The following is a 24,760-nucleotide window of genomic DNA, read 5'->3' as shown; positions in this document are numbered from 1 at the left end:
TAACACTAGTATTTCAGACTGCTAACCCCTAACCCCTAACCCTAGTATTTCAGACTGCTAACCCCTAACCCCTAACCATAGTATTTCAGACGGCTAACCCCTAACCCCTAACACTAGTATTTCAGACTGCTAACCCCTAACCCCTAACCCTAGTATTTCAGGCTGCTAACCCCTAACCCCTAACCCTAGTATTTCAGACTGCTAACCCCTAACCCCTAACCCTAGTATTTCAGGCTGCTAACCCCTAACCCCTAACCCTAGTATTTCAGGCTGCTAACCCCTAACCCCTAACACTAGTATTTCAGATGGCTAACCCTTAACCCCTAACCCTAGTATTTCAGGCTGCTAACCCCTAACCCCTAACCCTAGTATTTCAGATGGCTAACCCCTAACCCCTAACCCTAGTATTTCAGGCTGCTAACCCCTAACCCCTAACCCTAGTATTTCAGGCTGCTAACCCCTAACCCCTAACCCTAGTATTTCAGACTGCTCCCGTCACCATAGAGGAGCCAGGGGTGAACTCATTCCAGGTGACACTGCCCATCGTGCGAAACGCTGGAGCCATAGGGACCGTGGTTGTCCAGTGGCGAGCCACGGTGAACGGCAGAGCAGCAGTAGGGGACCTCCAGCCTGTGTCAGGAGAGGTCACCTTTGCGCCAGGAGAAACTATGAAGACGTTGAAAGTTGAGGTCCTAGCAGACGATGTGCCGGAAATTGAGGAAGTAAGAAACACAATCATAATTTCTTAAATTTTTGTTATTTTTTGCCAAACAAAGGCTTGTATCATAATATATGCTATATAATATATAGGCCTATAATACAATAATATAACATATGCCATTTTTCCTCTGAACGTTCTGTGCTTTTCAGATAATCAAGGTGGAATTGACTAGTGCCACTAATGGAGGAAACATTGGAAGAGACAAAACAGTCAATATCATTGTCCCAGCCAATGACAACCCGTATGGAACGGTCTACTTTGAGCAGTCTGTGTATCAAGTGCAGGAACCTCTCGAGGGAATTTTTGTGGCCAACATTACTGTCCGTCGAAGGTTTGTTTGTTGCAGGTCCTTTGTGGCAGTGAAATTACATATAGCTACTTTTCTGTTCTTTGACTTGCTCAACTAACTCTCTCTCCCTCTCTCTCTCCTTCATCTCATCTCAACTCTCTCTCTCCCTCTCTCTGTCCTTCATATCAACTAACTCTCGCTCCCTCTCTCTGTCCTTAATCTCAATTTACTCTCTCTCCCTCTCTCAAAACTTAATCTCAATGTACTCTCTCTCCCTCTCTCAAAACTTAATCTCAATGTACTCTCTCTCCCTCTCGCTGTCCATCACCTCAACTAACTCTCTCCCTCTCTCTTTCCTTCATCTCAACTAACTCTCTCTCCTTCATCTCATCTCAACTCTCTCTCTCCCTCTCTCTGTCCTTCATCTCAACTAACTATCTCTCCCTCTCTCTGTCCTTAATCTCAATTTACTCTCTCTCCCTGTCGCTGTCCTTCACCTCAACTAACTCTCTCCCTCTCTCTGTCCTTCATCTCAACTAACTCTTTCTCCCTCTCTCTGTCCTTCATCTCAACTAACTCTCTCTCCCTCTCTCTGTCCTTCATCTTAACTCTGTCTATCTCACTCATCTTGTCAGTGGTGGTCATTTTGGCCGAGTGGAGGTCCTCTACAGCACCTCAGAGATAGACATAGTGAGCATGGCCCAGACTGAAGGCCAGAACCTGCTGTTGTACTACAGCCCCCCTGTGTCAGGAGTGCCCTCTGGTGCCCCCCGCAGGCCAGTCAACATCAGCTCCCAAGGGGACCCCCTGGTTGTCTGTGCTGCTGCCTGCCTGAGGGAGAGAGCCTGCCAGGCATTCTCCCTGTCTCCTCCTGGGGGATCTTCCCCCATTGCCTCCTGCACCTGGGTGACCAGCGGGGCCTCCCAGCTGACCGCGTCCGCCCAGACCCTCACCTACACCAAAAACACCACGGCCACCACCGCTCTCTTCAGCTCGCAGGCCGTGCCGGGGAGTGACTACACTACGACAGCACAGACAGCCATCTTGGAGGACGGCTCAGGTGAAGCCAACCTGACCGTGCCCATTCTGACGGACAAACTCCCCGAAATGGACGAGAGCTTCTCCATCCGCATCCTGAAGGTGGTGCTGGTGAACTTGACGGTGGCTCAGAAGAACCTGCCCTCCATAGGGCATCCGGACAAGGCAGTGGTCACAATAGGCATGAATGGGGATGCCTTTGGGGTGTTTCTCATCTACAGCCTCAGCCCTAATGCTACACAGGACGGGCTCTATCTGGAGGTGAGGGAGGAGCCACGTGTGTCAGTACCCCTGGTCATAGAGAGGAGGGGGGGCAGCCTAGGGCAGGTGACTGTGGAGTGGAGGTTCGTGGGTGGAATGGCTACACCGGGCACTGACTTCACCGGGACTGGAGAAACACTTGTCTTTGCCGATGGTAAGTTTGACATCTAGTACTACAGAAGGCTTTTTGGATATGAATGCATTTTTTGATATGCAGTATATTGTGTGTGTTCCCTTCATATATTGAAGTGTTCCCTTCATCCCAAGGCGATTTTAAGAAGAACATTGAGATAGTGATCGTGGATGATTTGGAGCCCGAGGACAGCGAGAATCTGATGGTTGGCTTGGTGAAGACTGCGGGAGGCAGTCGGATCCTGCCCAGCTCAGACACGGTCATCATCATCATCCTGGCTAACGACAACGTGGCTGGGGTGGTGGGCTTCCACTCAGCCTCACGCTCTGTTATCGCCAGAGAGGGTGAGTGTGGTAGAGGGGCCCCTGTCAGTCACTTTAATGAAGCAAGCCTCAATGTTAATCACTCTGTGAATTATTATTATGTCTCTGCAACGAGCCAGTTTGCCAAGCAGACACTAATGACAAAATAGCCTCCCCTGATAGTAACGATATTAACACCTGTCAAAATGCAACCATTTGTACCGAAATAAGCTGAACATTGCATTTCTCTTCATGGATTTATGATCATACATTCATAAAAGTGCTGTTTGTAAAGGTCAACACCGCTACCATAGCTCAACACCGCTACCATAGCTCAACACAGTTACCATAGCTCAACACCGCTACCATAGCTCAACACAGTTACCATAGCTCAATACCGCTACCATAGCTCAATACCGCTACCATAGCTCAACACAGCTACCATAGCTCAATGCCGGTACCATAGCTCAACACAGTTGCCATACGGCAACACAGCTACCATAGCTCAACGCCGCTACCATAGCTCAACACCGCTACCATAGCTCAACACCGCTACCATAGCTCAACACCCTACCATAGCTCAACACCGCTACCATAGCTCAACACCGTTACCATAGCTCAACACCCTACCATAGCTCAACACAGTTACCATCGCTCAACACCGCTACCATAGGTCAACACAGTTACCATAGCTCAACACCGCTACCATAGCTCAACACCGCTACCATAGCTCAACACCGTTACCATAGCTCAACACCGCTACCATAGCGCAACACAGTTACCATAGCTCAACAACGCTACCATAGCTCAACACCGCTACCATAGCTCAACACAGTTACCATAGCTCAACACCGCTACCATAGCTCAACAACGCTACCATAGCTCAACCTCATTCAACACAGTTACCATACCGCAAACACAGTTACCATAGCTCAACACCACTACCCCAACCTCATTTATCGCTTTGCACTCCGTGGGATTCGGAGACAACCAATTAATTAATGAAGGAATGCAGCAGGTAGTGGGAGGAGCATGTGGCAATAGGTGGCTCATACAGTTAGTTCCAGGCATAGCTCATTGGACATGCATGACAGAGCTCTTCCACTCTTATCTGTGGCAAATCCTTACACCACTTACTGATATAATGAGTCTCTGAAGCACCTACGGTAGCTAAGGAAGGTCCTTCAAATTGCCCTCTTCAAGTCCTATATCCTGGTTTACTCATCTAAAACAGCGGACTATGGCTAACATTTGCGCGATGAAATGGAAATGAGAAATAACCTTGACATTAGAAATAAACAGGAAGGCCTCCTATATAATCAAATGCAAATACTGCCTCTGATCACATGCATCACACCGTTTACTAAACCCATGTTGAACAATAGTCTCCTTATAATCAGTGGTGTGGAATCTACTCTAAAAATATAGTTTACCAAGCTACCAATTACTTAATACTGGAAGAAGTTAAGTTACATTAAAGCTCCTCTTAAAGTGGCAATCAGCAGTTGAAACAATAACAAAGCTGAGGGATAGGGCTGGAAAAGTCGAACCACTCTCAAATTCATAAACAGAGCTATGTATGCAAGGACTGACCAGGATATCCAAATGATAGTTTTAACCCTGTTTTGAGGCTATATAGTGTTGTTTACATTTACTTTGTTTACAAACATTGAAAACAAGATTATATGTTGGGTTCTAATGGGGTACGACAGTTGAACTAAGCTCACGAGGCATTTATAAATTATATTTTTCAGGAATCAATGGGCTATATGTCATTAATTCAAAAGCCCGAAAATGGAAGAAGCTAGTGCAGATTGCTACTGCAGATTGCTACTGCAGATACTGCAGATTACTACTGCAGATACTGCAGATTACTACTGCAGATACTGCAGATTACTACTGCAGATACTGCAGATTACTACTGCAGATACTGCAGATTACTACTGCAGATACTGCAGATTACTACTGCAGATACTGCAGATTACTACTGCAGATACTGCAGATTACTACTGCAGATACTGCAGATTACTACTGCAGATACTGCAGATTACTACTGCAGATACTGCAGATTACTACTGCAGATACTGCAGATTACTACTGCAGATACTGCAGATTACTACTGCAGATTGCCCATTTAAGAAACATACAGTTTGCTGAACTAAAGTCAGTTTGAAAATGTAGTTCACCACATCCAAACCTCTTCATCAAATTTAAAATCTGAAACGTCATAGACTACAAATTGCAAAAACAGATCACTCTGGAGTCAGATGTTAACAATGTGTAGCTATTTAACAATATTTCAAATGAGAATAAAGCTGGTCTCATGAAGAAGAAAAAATATTGCCTACTTTACGCATATTTTATTTTATTTTTTGCAAAACAATGTAGTGTGTAGTTCCAGTAGTTAGCTACAACACTACAGGGCAACAAAGTAATTAACTACTGAAAACTCTAACAAGATTTTAATTTAGTTCAACTTCCACCAAGCTACTGCAAAATGGAGTTAAATGACTAGTTGAACCACATGTAGTTCACTACTCCCCAACACTGCTTATAATGCACATTGTTAAGGAACAGTTTTAAATTAGCCTGTGCTATTTTGCATGATGAAAATGTTGCTCCACATGTATTATCTTAAAAGGTGACTAACGTGTGTGTGTGTGTGTGTGTGCAGTGGTGTAAAGTAAAAATACTTACACGTTTTTTGGGGGGGTATCTGTACTTTACTTTACTATTTAAATGTTTGACTACTTCTACTTCACTAAATTCCTAAAGAAAATATTGTACTTTTTACGCCATGCATTTTCTCTGACACCGAAAAGTACTCGTTACATTGTCGAATGCATAGCAGGACAGGAAAATTGTCAAATTCATACTTATCAAGAGAACATCCCTGGTCATGCCTACTGCCTCTGATCTGGCGGACTCACTAAACACAAATGCTTGGTTTGTAAATTATGTCTGAGTATTGGAGATACTTACTGATATATTTTTTTTGTCATTTTATTTGAGTAATTTTCTATGAATGTATCTTTACTTTTACTCAAGTATGACAACTGGGTACTTTTTCAACCACTGTGTGTTCATGTGTTTGTGTGCGTGCGTCTGTATGTGTGTGTGTGTGTGTGCGCTTGCGTGCGTCTGTTCATCCGTGTGTGTGTGCGTGTGTGTGTTGTAGGGGAGAGGCTGCCCCTGCTGGTGAGCAGGACAGCTCCCGGGCTGGGGAACGTCACAGTAGACTGGGCCATCCAAGGACCCCGCGTTGCCAGGACCTTCACACCCACCTCAGGACTACTATTCTTCACTGGGGTAAATTAAACTGACCAAGTTGCTTCCTCTGTTTCACATGGTTTACATGCCATGCACAGTACAAGGTTTATTTGGGTGTATACAATACGAGCATATTGTCATTCACACAGGGAACACTGGACACCACCATAGTCCTCCAGCTGCTTAAAGACTCAAAACCTGAGGAGAAGGAGCTGTACAGGGTGATCCTGTCCAACGTTCGCACATATGGTAAATCACCTTCTCTGTTCTCTTCCCATCAAAGTACTGAACAGGCACATTTCAAAATATTTCCTATTATGTACTTGGATCTTTGTTTATGTAACTTCTATTTAACCATTGCGAGTCAGTTAAGAGCACTTTTTTATTTACAGTGACGGCCTGGCAATGACTCTATGCAGCATTGATCAGCAATATAGGTTACCATAGCAAAGAGTTAAGTCTGTATGAGTCCCTAAGGCTGGGGATGAGTTTGACTACTGTTTGTATAGATAATTTCTGTCAGGCTGGGGATGAGTTTGACTAGGGTTTGTATAGATAGTTTCTGTCAGGCTGGGGATGAGTTTGACTACTGTTTGTATTGATAGTTTCTGTCAGGCTGGGGATGAGTTTGACTAGGGTTTGTATAGATAGTTTCTGTCAGGCTGGGGATGAGTTTGACTACTGTTTGTATAGATAGTTTCTGTCAGGCTGGGGATGAGTTTGACTACTGTTTGTATAGATAGTTTCTGTCAGGCTGGGGATGAGTTTGACTACTGTTTGTATAGATAGTTTCTGTCAGGCTGGGGATGAGTTTGACTACTGTTTGTACTTATAGTTTCTGTCAGGCTGGGGATGAGTTTGACTACTGTTTGTATAGATAGTTTCTGTCAGGCTGGGGATGAGTTTGACTAGGGTTTGTATAGATAGTTTCTGTCAGGCTGGGGATGAGTTTGACTACTGTTTGTATAGATAATTTCTGTCAGGCTGGGGATGAGTTTGACTAGGGTTTGTATAGATAGTTTCTGTCAGGCTGGGGATGAGTTTGACTACTGTTTGTATAGATAGTTTCTGTCAGGCTGGGGATGAGTTTGACTACTGTTTGTATAGATAGTTTCTGTCAGGCTGGGGATGAGTTTGACTAGGGTTTGTATAGATAGTTTCTGTCAGGCTGGGGATGAGTTTGACTACTGTTTGTATAGATAGTTTCTGTCAGGCTGGGGATGAGTTTGACTAGGGTTTGTATAGATAGTTTCTGTCAGGCTGGGGATGAGTTTGACTAGGGTTTGTATAGATAGTATCCGTCAGTTCTGTTCTCCTTGTCCCCCAGGTGTTCTGGTAACGGGTCACGGAGCGCTGGATGACCAGGGGCGCGAGGCGGTGGTTACCGTGGAGACCAGTGATGGGCCGTTTGGGATGCTTAGCATCGCCCCGTCCTCCCTCAGTCTGACCACGGAGGAGCGCGACGGCACCCTCAATGTCTTCATCAACAGAGAGTTTGGGGCTTCAGGTCAGTCTGGGACCTCAACGTCTTCATCAACAGAGAATTTTTGGCTTCAGGTCGGTCGTGGATAGGGACTTGGGACTAGTGGCGACAGTTAGTTATCCCTGAGCAGGAAAAGTTCCAGTTCTTAATGATGGGAAAGGTTCAGACTATACTGTACATTTGATACATTTTCTCAAAACAACATCGGACTTTTTGCCACTTAGGCTGCGCTTACTCAGGCAGCCAAATTCGTGAACTCAATTTTTGGCAAAAATATATCTGATTTGTCAAAAGACCAATTGGTGGCAAAATATCAGAATTGGGCTGCCTGTGTAAATGCAGTTTTGTTTACACATCTGTTATCGTATTTCATGTGATCTCATTGAAAAGGTAGTAATGTACAGTACCAGTCAAAAGTTTGGACACACCTACTCAATAAAGGGTTTTTCTTTATTTTTACTGTTTTCTACATTGTAGAATAATAGTGAAGACATCAAAACTATGAAATAAAACATATGGAACCATGTAGTAACCAAAAAAGTGTTACACAAATTAAAATATATTTTAGATTTTTGATTCTTCAAAGTAGCCACCCTTTGCTTCGATGACACTCTTGGCATTCTCTCAACCAGCTATAGCTGGAATGGTTTTCCAACAGTCTTGAAGGAGTTCCCACATATGCTGAGCACTTGTTGGCTGCTTTTCCTTCACTCTGCTGTCCAACTCATCCCAAACCATCTCAATTGGGTTGAGGTCAAGTGATTGTGGAGGCCAGGTCATCTGATGCAGCACTCCATCACTCTCCTTCTTAGTCAAATAGCCCTTACACAGCCTGGAGGTGTGTTGGGTCATTGTCCTGTTGAAAAACAGATTATAGTCCCACTAAGTGCAAACCAGGTGGGATGGCATATCGCTGCAGAATGCTGTGGTAGCCAGACTGGTTAAATGTGTCTTGAATTCTAAATAAATCACAGACAGTGTCACTAGCAAAGCTCCCCCACACCATCACACCTCCTCCTCCATGGTTCACAGTGGGAACCACACATGCGGAGATAATCCATTTACCTACTCTGCGTCTTACAAAGACACGGCGGTTGGAACCAAAAATCTCAAATTTGGACTCATCAGACTAAAGGACAGATTTCCACTGGTCTAATATCTATTGCTCGTGTTTCTTGGCCCAAGCAAGTCTCTTCTTATGATTGGTGTCCTTTAGTAGTGTTTTCTTTGCAGAAATTCGAACATGAAGGCCTGATTCACATAATCTCCTCTAATCCTCTAAACAGTTGATGTTGAGATGTGTCTGTTACTTGAACTCTGTAAAGCATTTATTTGGGCAGCAATTTCTGAGTCTGGTAACTCTAATAAATTTATCCTCTGCAGCAGAGGTAACTCTGGGTCTTACTTTCCTGTGGTGGTCCTCATGAGAGCCAGTTTCAACATAGCTCTTGGTGGTTTTTGCGATTGCACTTGAAGAAACTTTCAAAGTTCTTGACATTTTCCACATTGACTGACCTTCGTGTTTTAAAGTAATGATGGACTGTTGTTTTCCTTTGCTTATTTGAGCTGTTCTTGCCATAATATGGACTTGGTCTTTTACCAAATAGGGCCATCTTCTGTATACCACTCCTGTCACAACACAACTGATTGGCTCAAACGGATTAAGAAGGAAAGACATTCCACAGATAAATATTTAACAAGGCACAACTGTTAATTGAAATGCATTCCAGGTGACAACCTCATGAAGGGCTCCCGAGTGGTGCAGCGGTCTAAGACACTGCAGCTCAGTGCTTGAGGTGTCACTGCAGACACCCTGGTTCGATTCCAGGCTGTATCACAACCGGCCGTGATTGGGAGTCCCATAGGGCGGGGCACAATTGGCCCAGTGTCGTACCGGGTTTGGCCAGTGTAGGCCGTCATTGTAAATAAGAATTTGTTCTTAACTGACTTCCCTAGATAAATAAAGGTTACAAGCTGGTTGAGAGAATGTCAAGAGTGTGCAAAGCTGTCATTAAGGCAAAGGGTGGCTACTTTGAAGAATCTCAAATATAACATATCATTTGGTTAACACTTTTTTGGTTACGACATTTGTATTTTTATTTATTTATTTCACCAGGTAAGTTGACTGAGAACACGTTCTCATTTACAGCAACGACCTGGGGAATAGTTACAGGGGAGAGGAGGGGGATGAAAGAGCCAATTGTAAACCGGGGATTATTAGGTGACCGTGATGGTTTGAGGGCCAGATTGGGAATTTACATGATTCCATATGTGTTATTTCATAGTTTTGATGTCTTCACTATTATTCCACAATGTAGAAAACAGTAAAAATCAAGAAAGACCGTGGAATGAGTAGGCGTGTCCAAACTTTTGACTGGTACTGTACGTGTTATCAGTTAAGTATTGTTGTTGTGTTTCCAGGTGTAGTGAATATCAGCTATGAGACGGTCCGAGGATCCCTCCAGGACCTTTCCCAGGTGGAAGGGGGCGGGGCCCTGGCTGAACCAGGACAGGACTTCCTCTCTGTATCGGGCTCAGTAATCCTGCAGGATGGACAGATCTCTGTGGCCATCCCTGTCACCATACTGGATGTAAGACCACCACCAGGGCTGTGCTCAATGCCTTTTCAATTCAGTCAATTCAGCAAGTCAACTGAAATTCCTATACCAATATTCCTCAATACCTCTCTATGTATTTTTGGGGAATTGGAATTGTTGTTAACCTACAGAATTGACTGAATTGAAGTGGAATTTAACCCAACTCTGGCCCACACAGGAAACTTCCTACACTTGGCTCTGTTGGTGCTCTGGAAGGCTTGTAGATGTGTATGGATTTCATTGGAGTTTTCATACGCTATAAATGTAGGCTATATGTCATACAAATTGTATACATTTATTTTTCCAGGATGACATCCCTGAGTTGGAGGAATTTTTCCTGGTCAACGTAACGTCTGCAGTACTCATCACCACCCTCACACCCGGTCCTAAACTAGGTACGCTGGGTTTGGCATAGTCCCAAATGGACAACTATGTAAATCACAAAGCATTATAAATGTGCATTTTCCCACAGAGATCCTACAAATCACTTTTAGTTCTACATGTAATTCTATGGGTTTTCCAACTTTTCCCTTGTGCGTTCTGTTGTTCTGCCATAATTTTATGAATGGGTAACTTAAGAAAATGATGAGTAGACAGAATACTAAACAGACTGGAGAGACACAGGCCCATCTGCCAGCACTCAGTGGCTACGCTTCTTATGATTGATATCTCCCTTGAGGGGCCGTTTGGGTCGAGCTGAAAAACGCTGTGTGGTGAGAAATGGGACAGCCAAACCAAATGCTTTAAATGGCCCTCATGCAGCCTGTGCCCAGAGTGACTGACAGACAGACAGAGACGGACAGAGAGACGGAGACGGACAGAGAGACGGAGACGGACAGAGAGACGGAGAGAGAGACAGAGACACAGACAGACAGACAGACAGCGCTACTAAGGACATTATAAATAAGTCAACACATACTCTGACTCTCAGCTGCATGTGAGAAGTGAATGTCCCTCATCTCCAGTTCTATTAGAATGGTTAACTGACAACTACACGAAAATGATGTGCACACTTCAATGGGGCAGAGGCAGTGTGTTGTTGTGAATCTGGATGGTCAGATAGCTAGCAACAATGACAAGAAGTTTTATCTTGTTCTTGATACCATGTCTTGTTTTGAGGTGTTTTGTCCTGACTAATATGGCAAAACAATCTCTAGCTAGCTAACCAACAACTGTAATGATGTATTTGAGAGACAACAGGTGCTCATTGTGCAAATTAAGTTTTCAACAAACATTGGAGACTAAATATAGTTTACATGTTGTCAACCATCTAAGTCAACCGCGTCGGTTTTGTTGCTAAACAACCAACCCGTCTATGTAGCGTTTTTAGATGCTCTGGCCCAGCTTCAGGTCATAGTGTTCATGCTGAAGATAATGCTCGTTTTTGAATGATAATATTACTTGAACAAGACTTTAGAACATGAGGTACCCTTCCTATTGTAATGTTGCCTTTCCTCTTCAGATACACATGGTTTGGTGGCAGAAATCAGCATTGGTGCCAATGATGGAATTCGAGGTGTCATCGAATGGACAAATACTAAGTCAGTGGCTCCGGCTTTCATTGTCATTTGTGTCTTACCTCTACAACATGTAGTCTGGTTCTGAAAGCACTACACTCAGAGACACTCTCTCTACTCTGTACAATTCACCCTCCCACTGACACTGTTGCTTGTTTGGGAAAAGCCCATACTGGTCCCCTCCTTCAGTAGGATGTCTGTTTTTCTGTCCCCTTTCATGACTGTCAATTAATAAATCACCCAAGTGACTAAAACCCAGGGATCCTTATTCTCATTTACATGTACATTTTAGTCATTTACTGAGGCAGACGTTCTTATCCAGAGAGACTTACAATTAGTGCATTCAACCTCAGGTGGCAGACACTTCTGATGTTTGGCTGTGTGTTTTTCCTTGTAGCTTTGAGGTGAATGAGACCATGGGTATGCTGAACCTGGTGGTCTACAGGAGCTCAGCGACCTACGGAAACGTGTCACTCTTCTTCTACACTCAGAACCTGGAAGGTCAGCTGGGTCTGGACTACAATGCCACACCATCGGTGAGGCCACGCCCCTAACAATCGCCAATCAGAATTCTTAAATTATGTAGGGCCAGGGGCGTGCTCAGCAAGACACAATGTTATGGAACGTTCAGATAAAAAATATGCTATGTAGAACAAACATGCCTCTCTGACGTACACTGTATTCGTGTTATTTCCATCTGCAGGGTTCGACAACTTTTGGCTATTGAACATGGCCCAGGAGTTTTTCCTGACCAGGTGATCTGACCTGGGAAAACTCTGGGCCCCAACAATGAGACTAAACACATCATGCTCTATTGTGAGTTCATACAGTACCTTTTGTTTGTTCTTCAGATGCTCCACTTCGCTGATGGCGAGAGGCATCAGTTTGTTGAGGTGCAGATCATTGATGACGTCATCCCAGAGGGAGCTGAAAGGTTCCAGCTCATTCTGGCTAATCCATCATCTGGGCTAAAGCTGGGAGCCAATACCACAGGTAGGATGTGCTGGAAGCCTGTAGCATCATGCACATTCACTAAACCTGTTTTCAGTGGTGGAAAAAGTACCCAAATGTCATATTTCAGTAAAAGTAAAGATACCTTCATAGTAAAAGTGAAAGTCACCCAATAAAATACTACTTGAGTAAAAGTCTAAAAGTATTTGGTTTAAATATGCTTAAGTATTAAAAGTAAATGTAATTTCTCAAATATACTTAAGTAACAAAAGTAAAAGTATACATATTTTCAGATTCCTTCTGTAAAGCAAACCAGACGGCACCATTTCCTTGTTTTTCAAAATTTACAGATAGCCAGGAGCACACTCCAACACTCTGACACGTTATAAATGAAGCATTTGTGTTTAGTGAGTCCGCCAGATCAGAGACAAAAGGGATGACCAGGGATGTTCTCTTGATAAATGCATGAATTTGACAATTTTCCTGTTCTGCTAAGCATTAAAAATGTAACGAGTACTTTTGGGTGTCAGGAAAAATGTATGGAGTAAAAAGTACAATATTTTCTTGAGGAGTAAAGTAAAAGTTGTCAAAAATATAAATTGTAAAGTACAGATACGCCAAAAAAATGCTTAAGTCGTACTTTAAAGTATTTTTACGTAAGTACTTTACACCACTTCCTGTTTTATATTGTGTTGAAGGTACTTTTTGTAAAGTCTACGTCAGTGTTTCCCAACTCTAGTCCTCCAGTACCCCCAACAGTACACATTTTTGTTGTTGCTCCGGACAAACATACCTGATTCAACTTGTCAGGCCCTCAATAAGTTGAATCAGGTATTTTTGTCTGGGGCTACAACATCAATGTGTGCTGTTGGGGGAACTGGAGGACTGGAGTTGGGAAACACTGACGTAGACTTTACAAAAAGTACCTTCAACACAATATAAAACAGGAAGTGGTGTAAATATGTGAAATATGACATACTCTCTGGTGAAAACTGCTCTCCCTTTCTCCCCTGTCGCCTGTAGTAACGGTGAACATCTTGGCCAGCGACGATGGCCACGGTGTCATATCCTTCAACAGCAGCCAGCCCTTCCTGCTGAGGGAGCCCACGTCGCTGTCCGGGCTGGGGGAGAGCGTTGCCACCCTGTACGTTGTGCGTGACCCACCCCAGGGCACCTTCGGCACCGTCACTGTCCAGTTTACCATTACAAACGCCAACGGAACACTGGCCCAGGACGACCTCATACCCTGGCAGGGCTTTGTGGTGCTGGAGGACGGAGTCAAGGTCAAGGTCAGTGGGATCAAAGCAAAACATTTCAGCGGCCCCTCTCTTGACAGTTGAGAGGAAAACATCAATGTTTAAGTTTTAGAGCAATTCTACACATTTTGCCATGGTGCGGAGAAAATATTTAGCAATTTTACAGCTACTTTTCTGCAATTATACACATTTTGTGGAGAGAAATGTTTGTGAGTGAGAGTGACTAACAAAATCTACTTTTTAGCTGACATGGGCTAATTGAGTGACTGACATAACAAGAGAAAAAATTCAAATATTGCACCTTGTGTATTCTACTATTCTAACTTTCAACAGTAAGTTGAGAAGCCGACTGGATTCCAAAACATTTTTATTTTGTGGAAATTGATCCGTGGACCTACAAAAATCCGCCAGTTGCCCATCCCTGGTATAGATACAGGAGAACTGATTGAACTGATTGAATAGATTGAAGATATATATTGGATAATTGATTGAATAAATTGAAGATATATATTGGATAATTAAATGAATTGATTGAATATATATATTGGATAATTGATTGAAAAGATTGAAGATATATATTGTATAATTAAATGAATTGATTGAATATATATATTGGATAATTGATTGAATAAATTGAAAAAAAATATTGGATAATTGATTGAAGATATATATTGGATAATTGATTGAAAAGATTGAAGATATATATTGGATAATTGATTGAAAAGATTGAAGAGATGAATTGGATAATTCAGATAATTGATATAAAGGCAAGAGGAGTGTTATTTGGAGAATATCAAAGGCTGTTAGGTATAGAAATCCTCTCTTGATGTGTTTCAGTACCTTGGAAGCACAGAGGTCAGGGAGGCTATAAAGCCCTTTATATTCTCATCTCTGACGTGCTGATGATCTCTGACGTGCTGATGATCTCTGACGTGCTGATGATCTCTGACGTGTTGATGATCTCTGACGTGTTGATGATCTCTGACGTGTTGATGATCTCTGACGTGTTGATGATCTCTGACGTGTTGATGTGCTCTGACGTGTTGGTTGATGATCTCTGACGTGTTGGTTGATGATCTCTGACGTGTTGGTTGATGATCTCTGACGTGTTGGTTGATGATCTCTGACGTGTTGGTTGATGATCTCTGACGTGTTGGTTGATGATCTCTGACGTGTTGGTTGATGATCTCTGACGTGTTGGTTGATGTTCTCTGACGTGTTGGTTGATGTTCTCTGACGTGTTGATGATCTCTGACATGTTGGTTGATGATCTCTCACGTGTTGGTTGATGTTCTCTGACGTGTTGGTTGATGTTCTCTGACGTGTTGGTTGATGTTCTCTGACGTGTTGGTTGATGATCTCTGATGTGTTGGTTGATGATCTCTGACGTGTTGGTTGATGTTCTCTGACGTGTTGGTTGATGATCTCTGATGTGTTGGTTGATGATCTCTGACGTGTTGGTTGATGTTCTCTGACGTGTTGGTTGATGATCTCTGACGTGTTGGTTGATGATCTCTGACGTGTTGGTTGATGATCTCTGACGTGTTGGTTGATGATCTCTCACGTGTTGGTTGATGTTCTCTGACGTGTTGGTTGATGTTCTCTGACGTGTTGGTTGATGTTCTCTGACGTGTTGGTTGATGTTCTCTGACGTGTTGGTTGATGATCTCTGATGTGTTGGTTGATGATCTCTGACGTGTTGGTTGATGTTCTCTGACGTGTTGGTTGATGATCTCTGATGTGTTGGTTGATGATCTCTGACGTGTTGGTTGATGTTCTCTGACGTGTTGGTTGATGATCTCTGACGTGTTGGTTGATGATCTCTGACGTGTTGGTTGATGATCTCTGACGTGTTGGTTGATGATCTCTGACGTGTTGGTTGATGTTCTCTGACGTGTTGGTTGATGTTCTCTGACGTGTTGGTTGATGATCTCTGACGTGTTGGTTGATGATCGCTGACGTGTTGGTTGATGATCTCTGACGTGTTGGTTGATGATCTCTGACGTGTTGGTTGATGTTCTCTGACGTGTTGGTTGATGTTCTCTGACGTGTTGACGTTGTAGACTTTGGAGATCTGGGCAGTTCTGGACGCTGAGCTTGAGGTGAACGAGACATTCACGGTGACCCTGTCCAGTCCAACTGGAGGGGCGCGGCTTGGAGACACACTCTACACAGTCATCACTGTGCTGCAAAACTCCGCCCCTCTGGGCCTCTTCCGCATCGCCTCCTCCCTCAACAGGTGAGCGAACACTGGATCACACTCACACGCACATGCGCATACATGCAATCACACATACAAACATGCACGCACGCACACACACACAAACGCTCACACACACACACACGCTCACACACGTCACACATGTACATCTATCTCTGCAGGACTGATAGCTCTGTGGTGGGGAAGGAGGGCGGTAGGACCGTGTTCTTGACTGTGTCCCGCAGTAAAGGTCTGGAGGCAGCGGTCAGTGTGGAGTGGGATACTCAGTCGGACACAGCTGTTGCCGTGGGTAAGATGGGCTAGGAACTTCATTTCTGCACTCAGTTAATGTCATATGCCCTCAGTACAAAATATAGTGGTCATTTCATTTCCAGGTCTGTATTCATATGTTCACTATGATATACAGTGATTATACTAGTCAATTTTCAGAGGGGAGTCTTCCAGTGATGGCAGTGTATCAGATCTTCCCAGATCTTCCCACATCAGGCTGGTGTTCCCTGGCTGGTGGAGCCTCTCCTCTGGCCATGAGGCTAGACAGGCCCTCAACTGGAGGCTCCAACCAGACCCACGCCACTCTTTACAGGTGGCAGGGGGTGTTGGTGCCTATACAGGTAATCTAGTGATGTATCTAAACTCTATCCTATAGCCCAATTCCATATCGACCCCTAGACCCTACACCCTAAGCAGGTGGAGATCGGAGAGGATGTGGCAGCAGTAAGTAATATGGTAATTGGCTAAGCAATATGCTGCATATTTTCCTCTTTTAGGCAAAGCAAAAATATCCATCTTGACCCCTGATAGGCTAAGCAAAAAGCTCCATATTGACCTCTGATATAACTTATTGCATAGCTTATCTCGGCCACTTATAGGCTTAGCTATAAGCTCCACCTTGGCCTGTGCTAGGCTAAACTACATGGGTACAATAGCTGAACTACATACAGTGCTTTCAGAAAGTATTCATATCCCTTGACTTTTCTCCCCCGTCTATACACAATACTCCATGACAAAGTGAAAACATATTTCTAGAAATATTTGTACATTTATTGAAAATGAAATACAGAAATATATAATTTACATAAGTATTCACACCCTTGAGTCAAAACATGTTAGAATAACCTTTGGCAGTGATTACAGCTGTGAGTCTTTCTGGGTAAGTCTCTTAGAGCTGTGAGTCTTTCTGGGTAAGTCTCTTAGAGCTGTGAGTCTTTCTGGGTAAGTCTCTTAGAGCTGTGAGTCTTTCTGGGTAAGTCTCTTAGAGCTGTGAGTCTTTCTGGGTAAGTCTCTAAGAGCTTTGCACACCTGGATTGTACAATACTTACACATTTATTTAGTTAAATTCTTCAATCTCTGTCAAGTTGGTTGTTGATCATTGCTAGACAGCCATGTTCAAGTCTTGCCATAGATTTTCAAGCTGATTTAAGTCAAAACTGTAACTAGGCCACTAGTTTCCTCAGTTTTTTCCTTTCCATTAAATTCTAACTTTTTAAAGCCATCATTGGCCTCATGGTGAAATTCCAGAGCGGTTTGCTTCTCTCCAGCTACTGAGTTAGGAAGGATGCCAATATCATTGTAGTGACTGAGTGTATTGATGCACCATCCAAAGTGTAATTAATAACTTTACCATGATCAAAGTGTTATTCAGTATCTGCTTCTTTTTTTTTACCAATAAATTCCCTTCTTTGTGAGGCATGGGAAAACCTCCCTGGTCTTTGTGGTTGAATCTGTGCTTGAAATTCACTGTTCAACTGTGGGACCTTACAGTGATCTGTATGTGTGTGGTACAGAGATGAGGTATTCATTAAACAATCATGTTGAATACTATTATTGCCAAAGTGAGTCCATGCAACGTATTATATGACTTATTAAGCACATTTTTACTCCTGAATTTATTTAAGCTTACCATAACAAAGGTGTTGAATACTTATTGACTCAACACATTTCAGCTTTTCATTTTTAATACATTTGTAAACATTTCTAAAAACATAATTCCACTTTGACATTATGGGGTATTGTGTTTAGGCCAGTGACACAAAATCTCAATTGAATCAATTTTTAATTCAGGCTGTAACACAAAACATGTTGGAAAAAGTCAAGGGATGTGAACAGTTACTGGAGGCACTGTAGGGACGGTAGTTGAACTACATAGGAGGCCAGAAAGATGAAGGGGTAGTGGTTAACAAGGGAAGGAAGACATTAACGACTCACCCACAACAGCTTTTAGAAAACTGCCTAGCTTTGTGTTGCATACACATATGCATCAGTCTATTTACAGTATATCATGATGCCTGATTGCACTATAGGGCGGCAGGTAGTCTAGTGGTTAAGAGCGTTGGGCCAGTAACCGAAAGATTGCTGGTTTGAATCCCCGAGCCAACTAGGTGAAAATGTTTAGGTGAAAATGCCTTGCTAGGTGAAAAGCCAACTAGGTGAAAATCCCTTGCCCTTGAGCAAGGCACTTAACCCTAATTGATCCTGTATGTCGCTCTGGATAAGACCATCTGCTAAATGGCTAAAATATATATACATATATTTCTCTCTTGTTTTCAGTCGGTGACGATCCAGGACCCTGGGATGTGTGTGGGTTTCTCTGTGAATGGCTCATCCTATGTAGCGATCACACATGGCGCCCTCCCGGACTCCCCTGCTGTCAACCTCAGCCTGTTCAGAGTGCAACAGGACCTCAATCTAACCCTGGTGAAGACTGTTACTTTTTGGACTTGACTGTTGTCTTTTAATTTCTGGTCCTTATGATGTGTTTTCTGCCTGCAGACATTATGTAAGATCTACATAGTAATCGATTACTTACTATAAATCACTCACTCATTGGTCTTCTGTTCCTATGGCTAGTTCTCTTTTTGACAGTCACTCCATATCAGTGGCATTATGTTGAGTAATGTATTCCTTCTATACAACATCAAACCTTTTCCCCATAGGAACAATCACTGGCTGTTGAAGCTCTTGATGTTAAACACTTCTCCATTGAAAAAAGACACTACTTGATTGCCTCAAGCCAGGTGAGTTTGGGGGTTAAAATGAACTTGCCATAACCTATGAGACATACCTGTACAGTACAGTTGCTTCAGGACATGATATCCACATGCACACCACCACATTACGATTGTCATTCAAATTAAAACGGCCAATGGATTTAGACCACACCACCTGGAGATGATCTCGACTAGCTAGTAGCTAACTTGTCTTGTTTCTACCAGGTGTTCGTTTGGACCGGAAGTGTCTTGGCTCTCCATCAGAGCCTGGAGCTTCAGGGTGTCCTCATCGTGTCTCCCTTCTCCCATGGGACCAGCCTCTACCTGGTTGCCTGTGTGAGGATGAAGACGGGCGATGGCTGTGTGCTGTTCCAGTGGAGTGGAGGGCACTTCCAGAACCCTAGGCCTCTGCCTGTCAGCAGCAGAGCTCAACAAGTAGAGTCTCTCAACAAAGGAGCAGACACTCTTCTTTTGGTCGTCACCGAAGGTGACCTCATGTGACCTTCTCTACAAACCACGTCCTCTGTATTTGTCTTTGCAATCTAAAATCTTCTATGTTGACATTTTGCTACGGTGCCATTTTGTATTCATTAGTTCTTCTCCGCGTGCTCTGAAGTGGCTTATGTGGTGCAGAGATGGTGACGTGGCTTATGTGGTGCAGAGATGGTGACGTGGCGTATGTGGTGCAGAGATGGTGACGTGGCGTATGTGGTGCAGAGGTGGTGACGTGGCTTATGTGGTGCAGAGGTGGTGACGTGGCTTATGTGGTGCAGAGGTGGTGACGTGGCGTATGTGGTGCAGAGGTGGTGACGTGGCTTATGTGGTGCAGAGATAAAGAAGTGTCTCATGTGGTGCAGAGATATAGAAGTGTCTCATGTGGTGCAGAGATAAAGAAGTGTCTCATGTGGTGCAGAGATAAAGAAGTGTCTCATGTGGTGCAGAGATAAAGAAGTGTCTCATGTGGTGCAGAGATAAAGAAGTGTCTCATGTGGTACAGAGATAAAGAAGTGTCTCATGTGGTACAGAGATAAAGAAGTGTCTCATGTGGTGCAGAGATAAAGAAGTGTCTCATGTGGTGCAGAGATAAAGAAGTGTCTCATGTGGTGCAGAGATAAAGAAGTGTCTCATGTGGTGCAGAGATAAAGAAGTGTCTCATGTGGTGCAGAGATAAAGAAGTGTCTCATGTGGTGCAGAGATAAAGAAGTGTCTCATGTGGTACAGAGATAAAGAAGTGTCTCATGTGGTACAGAGATGGTGACGTGGCTTATGTGGTGCAGAGATGGTAAGGTGCAGATATGATACTTACCAGGCATAGCTAATGTGTCCCCAATCTACTGTTGACAAAACATGGTTTGTGTGCACAGACAGGAGGGAGTAAGGCGACAAAAGTCCTTATGTATATTGGAGCAGTGCATTCCACATAAGTGAAGTAGGTAATCTCTATGATGTGAGTTTCCCAGAAGGCTCAGTGTTGTAGGTCAATGGGAAACCGCTCAGTGTAGTAGGTCAATGGGAAACCGCTCAGTGTAGTAGGCCAATGGGAAACCATTCAGTGTAGTATTTCTACAAACTTCAACGTGTTTTCTATCCAATGGTACCAATTACATGCATATCCTGGCTTCTGGGCCTAAGTAACAGGCAGTTTACTTTGGGCATGTCAGTCAGACAGGAAGTGGAGAAAAATAGACCCTAGCCTGAAGAAGTCTTAATGTGAGTCTGGAAGGAGAGTTTACAGTCTAACCAGACACCTAGGTATTTGTAGTTGTCCACATATTCTAAGTCAGAACCGTCCAGAGTTGTGATGCTAGTCGGGCAGGAGGGTGTGGGCAGCAATCGGTTGAAGAGCATGCACTTAGTTTTACTAGCATTTAAAAGCAGTTGGAGGCCACGGAAGGAGTGTTGTGTGGCATTGAAGCTCGTTTGGAGGGTTGTTAGCACAGTGTCCAAAGAAGGGCCAGATGTATACAGAATGGTGTCATCTGCGTAGAGGTGGATCAAAGAATCACCAGCAGCTAGAGCGACATCATTGATATATACAGAGAAAAGAGTCGGCCCGAGAATTGATCCCTGTGGCACCCCCATAGAGACTGCCAGAGGTCCGGACAACAGGCCCTCCGATTTGACACAATGAACTCTATCTGAGAAGTAGTTGGTGAACCAGGCGAGGCAGTCATTAGAGAAGCTAAGGCTATTGAGGCTGCCAATAAGAATGCAGTGATTGACAGAGTCGAAAGAATTGGCCAGGTCGATGAAGACGGCTGCACAGTACTGTCTTTTATCGATGGCGGTTATGATATCATTTAGGACCTTGAGTGTGGCTGAGGGGCACCCATGACCAGCTAGGAAACCAGATTGCATAGTGGAGAAGGTACATTGGGATTCAAAATGGTCGGTGATCTGTTTGTTCACTTGGCTTTCATCAGCATCTGAGCAGCTAACCGATCGCTGCAGCTGTACATAGCCCAACTGTAAATTGCCCACCCAATCTGCCTACCTCATCCCCATATTGTTTTTATTTACTTTTCTGCTCTTTTGCACACCTGTATTTCTACTTGCACATCACCATCTGCTCATCTATCACTCCAGTGTTAATTTGCTAAACACTGTATATAGACTTTCCCCCCCCTTTTTTTCCTATTGTGTTATTACAGTATGCTTGTTTATTTCATGTGTAATTCTGTGTTGTTGTTTGTGTCGCACTGCTTTGCTTTATCTTGGCCAGGTCGCAGTTGTAACTAGCTTACCTGGTTAAATAAAGGTGAAAAAAAAATACAAAAACTTGGCTTTCGAAGATTTTAAAAAGGCAGGGCAGGAAGGATATAGGTCTATAACAGTTTGGGTCTAGAGTGTCTCCCCCTTAGAAGAGGGGAATGACCGCGGCAGCTTTCCAATCTTTGGGGATCTCAGACGATACGAAAGGGGTGTTGGACAGACTAGTAATAGGGGTTGCAACAATTTCGGAGGATAATTTTAGAAAGAGAGGGTCCAGATTGTCTAGCCCAGCTGATTTTCAGAACATCACCTGTCTGGATTTGGGTGAAGGAGAAGCGGGGGAGGGGCTTGGGCAAGTTGCTGCAGAGATGTTGACCGGGGTAGGGGTAGCCAGGTGGAAAGCATGGCCAGCCATAGAAAAATACTTATTGAAATGATTGTAGATTTATCGGTGGTGACAGTGTTTCCTATCCTCAGTGCAATGGGCAGCTTGGAGGAGGTGCTCTTACTCTCCATGGACTTTGCAGTGTACCAAAACGTTTTGGAATTAGTGCTACAGGATGCACATTTCTGTTTGAAAAAGCTAGCCTTAGCTTTACTAACTGACTGAGTATTTTGGTTCCTGACTTCCTTGAAAGTTGCATATCGCGGGGACTATTCGTTGCTAATGCAGAATGCCACCTAATGTTTTTGAGCTGGTCAAGGGCAGTCAAGTCTGGAGTGAACCAAGGGCTATAGTTGAAGTCAGAAGTTTACATACACTTAGGTTGGAGTCATTACAACTCGTTTTTCAACCACTCCACAATTGTCTTGTTAACAAACAAATTGTTTTGGCAAGTGGGTTAGGACATCTACTTTGTGCATGACTCAAGTAATTTTTCTAACAGATTATTTCACTTAATTCACTGTATCACAATTGCAGTGGATCAGAAGTTTTCATACACTAAGTTGACTGTGCCTTTAAACAGCTTGGAAAATTCCAGAAAATGATGTCATGGCTTTAGAAGCTTCTGATAATTTACATAATTTGAGTCAATTGGAGTAGTACCTGTGGATGTATTTCAAGGCCTACCTTCAAAGTCAGAGCCTCTTTGCTTGACATCATGGGAAAATCAAAAGAAATCCCCCAAGACCTCAGAAAAAAATTGTAGACCTCCACAAGTCTGAGGACCTTGTGAAGATGCTGGAGGAAACTGGTACAAGTATCTATATCCACAGTAAAACGAGTCCTATATCGACATATCCTGAAAGGCCGTTCAGCAAGGAAGAAACCACTGCTCCAAAACTGCCATAAAAAGCCAGACTACAGTTTGCAACTGCACATGGGGACAAATATTGTACTTTTTGGAGAAATGTCCTCTGGTCTGATGAAACAAAAATAAAACTGTTTGGCCGTAATGACCATCGCTATGTTTGGTTGAAGAAAGGGGGATGCTTGCAAGCCGAAGAACACCATCCCAACCGTGAAGCACGGGGGTGACAGCATCATGTTGTGGGGGTGCTTTGCTGCAGGAGGGACAAGTGCACTTCACAAAATAGATGGCATCATGAGGGAGGAAAATTATGTAGATATATTGAAGCAACATCTCAAGACATCAGTCAGGAAGTTAAAGCTTGGTCGCAAATGGGTCTTCTAAATGGACAATGACCCCATGCATACTTCCAAAGTTGTGGCAAAATGGCTTTGACAACAAAATCTAAGGTATTGGAGTGGCCATCATAAAGCCCTGACCTCAATCCTATGGAAAATTTGTGGGCAGAACTGAAAAAGCGTATGTGAGCAAGGAGGCCTACAAACCTGACTCAGTTACACCAGCTCTGTCAGGAGGAATGGGCCAAAATTGGGCTACCTGAAACGTTTGACCCAAGTTAAACAATTTAAAGGCAATGCTACCAAATATTTATGTAAACTTCTGACCCACTGGGAATGTGATGAAAGAAATAAAAACCGAAATAAACAATTTTGTCTAATATTATTCTGACATTACACATTCTTAAAATGAAGTGGTGATCCTAACTGACCTAAAACAGGTCATTTTACTCAGATTAAATGTCAGGAATTGTGAAAACTGAGTTTAAATGTATTTGGGTAAGGTGTATGTAAACTTCCAACTGTATATCTGTTCTTAGTTCTACTTTTTTTGAATGGTGCAGGCTTTTTAAAATGGTGAAGAAAGCACTTTTAAAAAGCAACCAGGCATCCTCTACTGACGGGATGAGATCAATATCCTTCCAGGATACCCGGGCGAGGTCGATTAGAAAGGCCTGCTCGCTGAAGTGTTTTAGGGAGCGTTTGACAGTGATGAGGGGTGGTCGTTTAACCGACAACCCGTTACACACGCAGGCAATGAGGCAGGGATGGCTGAGATCCTGGTTGAAGACAGCAGAGGTGTATTTAGAGGGCAAGGTGATCAGGAAGATATCTAAGAGGGTGCCCATGGTTATGGATTTACGGTTGTACCTGGTAGGTTTCTTGATCGTGTGAGATTGAGGGCATCTAGCTTCGATTGTAGGACGGCCGGGGTGTTAAGGTCACCTAACAGAACACACTCTGAAGATAGATGGGGGGCAATCAATTCACATATGGTGTCCAGGGCACAGCTGGGGGCTGAAGGGGGTCTATAACAAGCGTCAACGGTGAGAGAGTGGATTTTTAAAAGTAAAAGCTCAATTCTTTTGGGCACAGAGCTGGAAAGTAAGACAGAACTCTGCAGGCTATCTCTGTATTCGATTGCAACCCCCCCCCCCCCCCCCCTTGGCAGTTCTATCTTGTCGGAAAATGTTATAGTTAGGGATATACATTTCTGGATTTTTGGTGGCCTTCCTAAGGCAGGATTCAGACACGGCTAGGACATCCGGGTTGGTGGAGTGTGCTAAAGCAGTGAATAAAACAAACTTAGGGAGGAGGCTTCTAATGTTAACATGCTTGAAACCAAGGCTTTTACGGTTACAGAAGTCAACAAATGAGAGTACCTGAGGAATGGGAGTGGTGCTGGGGGCTGCAGGGCCTGGGTTAACCTCT

At 43.6% G+C, this 24,760-nt stretch overlaps 1 protein-coding gene across 2 annotated transcripts in view; it reads left to right on the top strand.

The window, feature by feature from the left end:
- LOC129853098 (adhesion G-protein coupled receptor V1-like) overlaps positions 1 to 24,760 on the top strand; it is a 236,226-nt gene that overhangs the window by 70,312 nt on the left and 141,154 nt on the right. For both annotated transcript variants that reach the window (XM_055918807.1, XM_055918806.1), the window contains exons 31-49: positions 478 to 722; positions 871 to 1,052; positions 1,646 to 2,463; positions 2,577 to 2,786; positions 5,923 to 6,053; positions 6,164 to 6,263; positions 7,342 to 7,521; positions 9,919 to 10,088; positions 10,402 to 10,489; positions 11,557 to 11,635; positions 12,009 to 12,147; positions 12,463 to 12,604; positions 13,586 to 13,851; positions 15,882 to 16,057; positions 16,201 to 16,328; positions 16,469 to 16,650; positions 18,587 to 18,733; positions 18,973 to 19,053; positions 19,252 to 19,513. In XM_055918807.1, the coding sequence (XP_055774782.1) occupies positions 478 to 722; positions 871 to 1,052; positions 1,646 to 2,463; positions 2,577 to 2,786; positions 5,923 to 6,053; positions 6,164 to 6,263; positions 7,342 to 7,521; positions 9,919 to 10,088; positions 10,402 to 10,489; positions 11,557 to 11,635; positions 12,009 to 12,147; positions 12,463 to 12,604; positions 13,586 to 13,851; positions 15,882 to 16,057; positions 16,201 to 16,328; positions 16,469 to 16,650; positions 18,587 to 18,733; positions 18,973 to 19,053; positions 19,252 to 19,513 (3,726 nt within the window). The remainder of the gene's footprint in view (positions 1 to 477; positions 723 to 870; positions 1,053 to 1,645; positions 2,464 to 2,576; positions 2,787 to 5,922; positions 6,054 to 6,163; positions 6,264 to 7,341; positions 7,522 to 9,918; positions 10,089 to 10,401; positions 10,490 to 11,556; positions 11,636 to 12,008; positions 12,148 to 12,462; positions 12,605 to 13,585; positions 13,852 to 15,881; positions 16,058 to 16,200; positions 16,329 to 16,468; positions 16,651 to 18,586; positions 18,734 to 18,972; positions 19,054 to 19,251; positions 19,514 to 24,760) is intronic.

This window comes from Salvelinus fontinalis, chromosome 4 (genome assembly GCF_029448725.1).
Source record: "Salvelinus fontinalis isolate EN_2023a chromosome 4, ASM2944872v1, whole genome shotgun sequence".
NCBI lineage: Eukaryota > Metazoa > Chordata > Actinopteri > Salmoniformes > Salmonidae > Salvelinus > Salvelinus fontinalis.
Note: the sequence above shows the minus strand (reverse complement) of the source record. Positions and strands in the feature narration are given on the sequence as shown.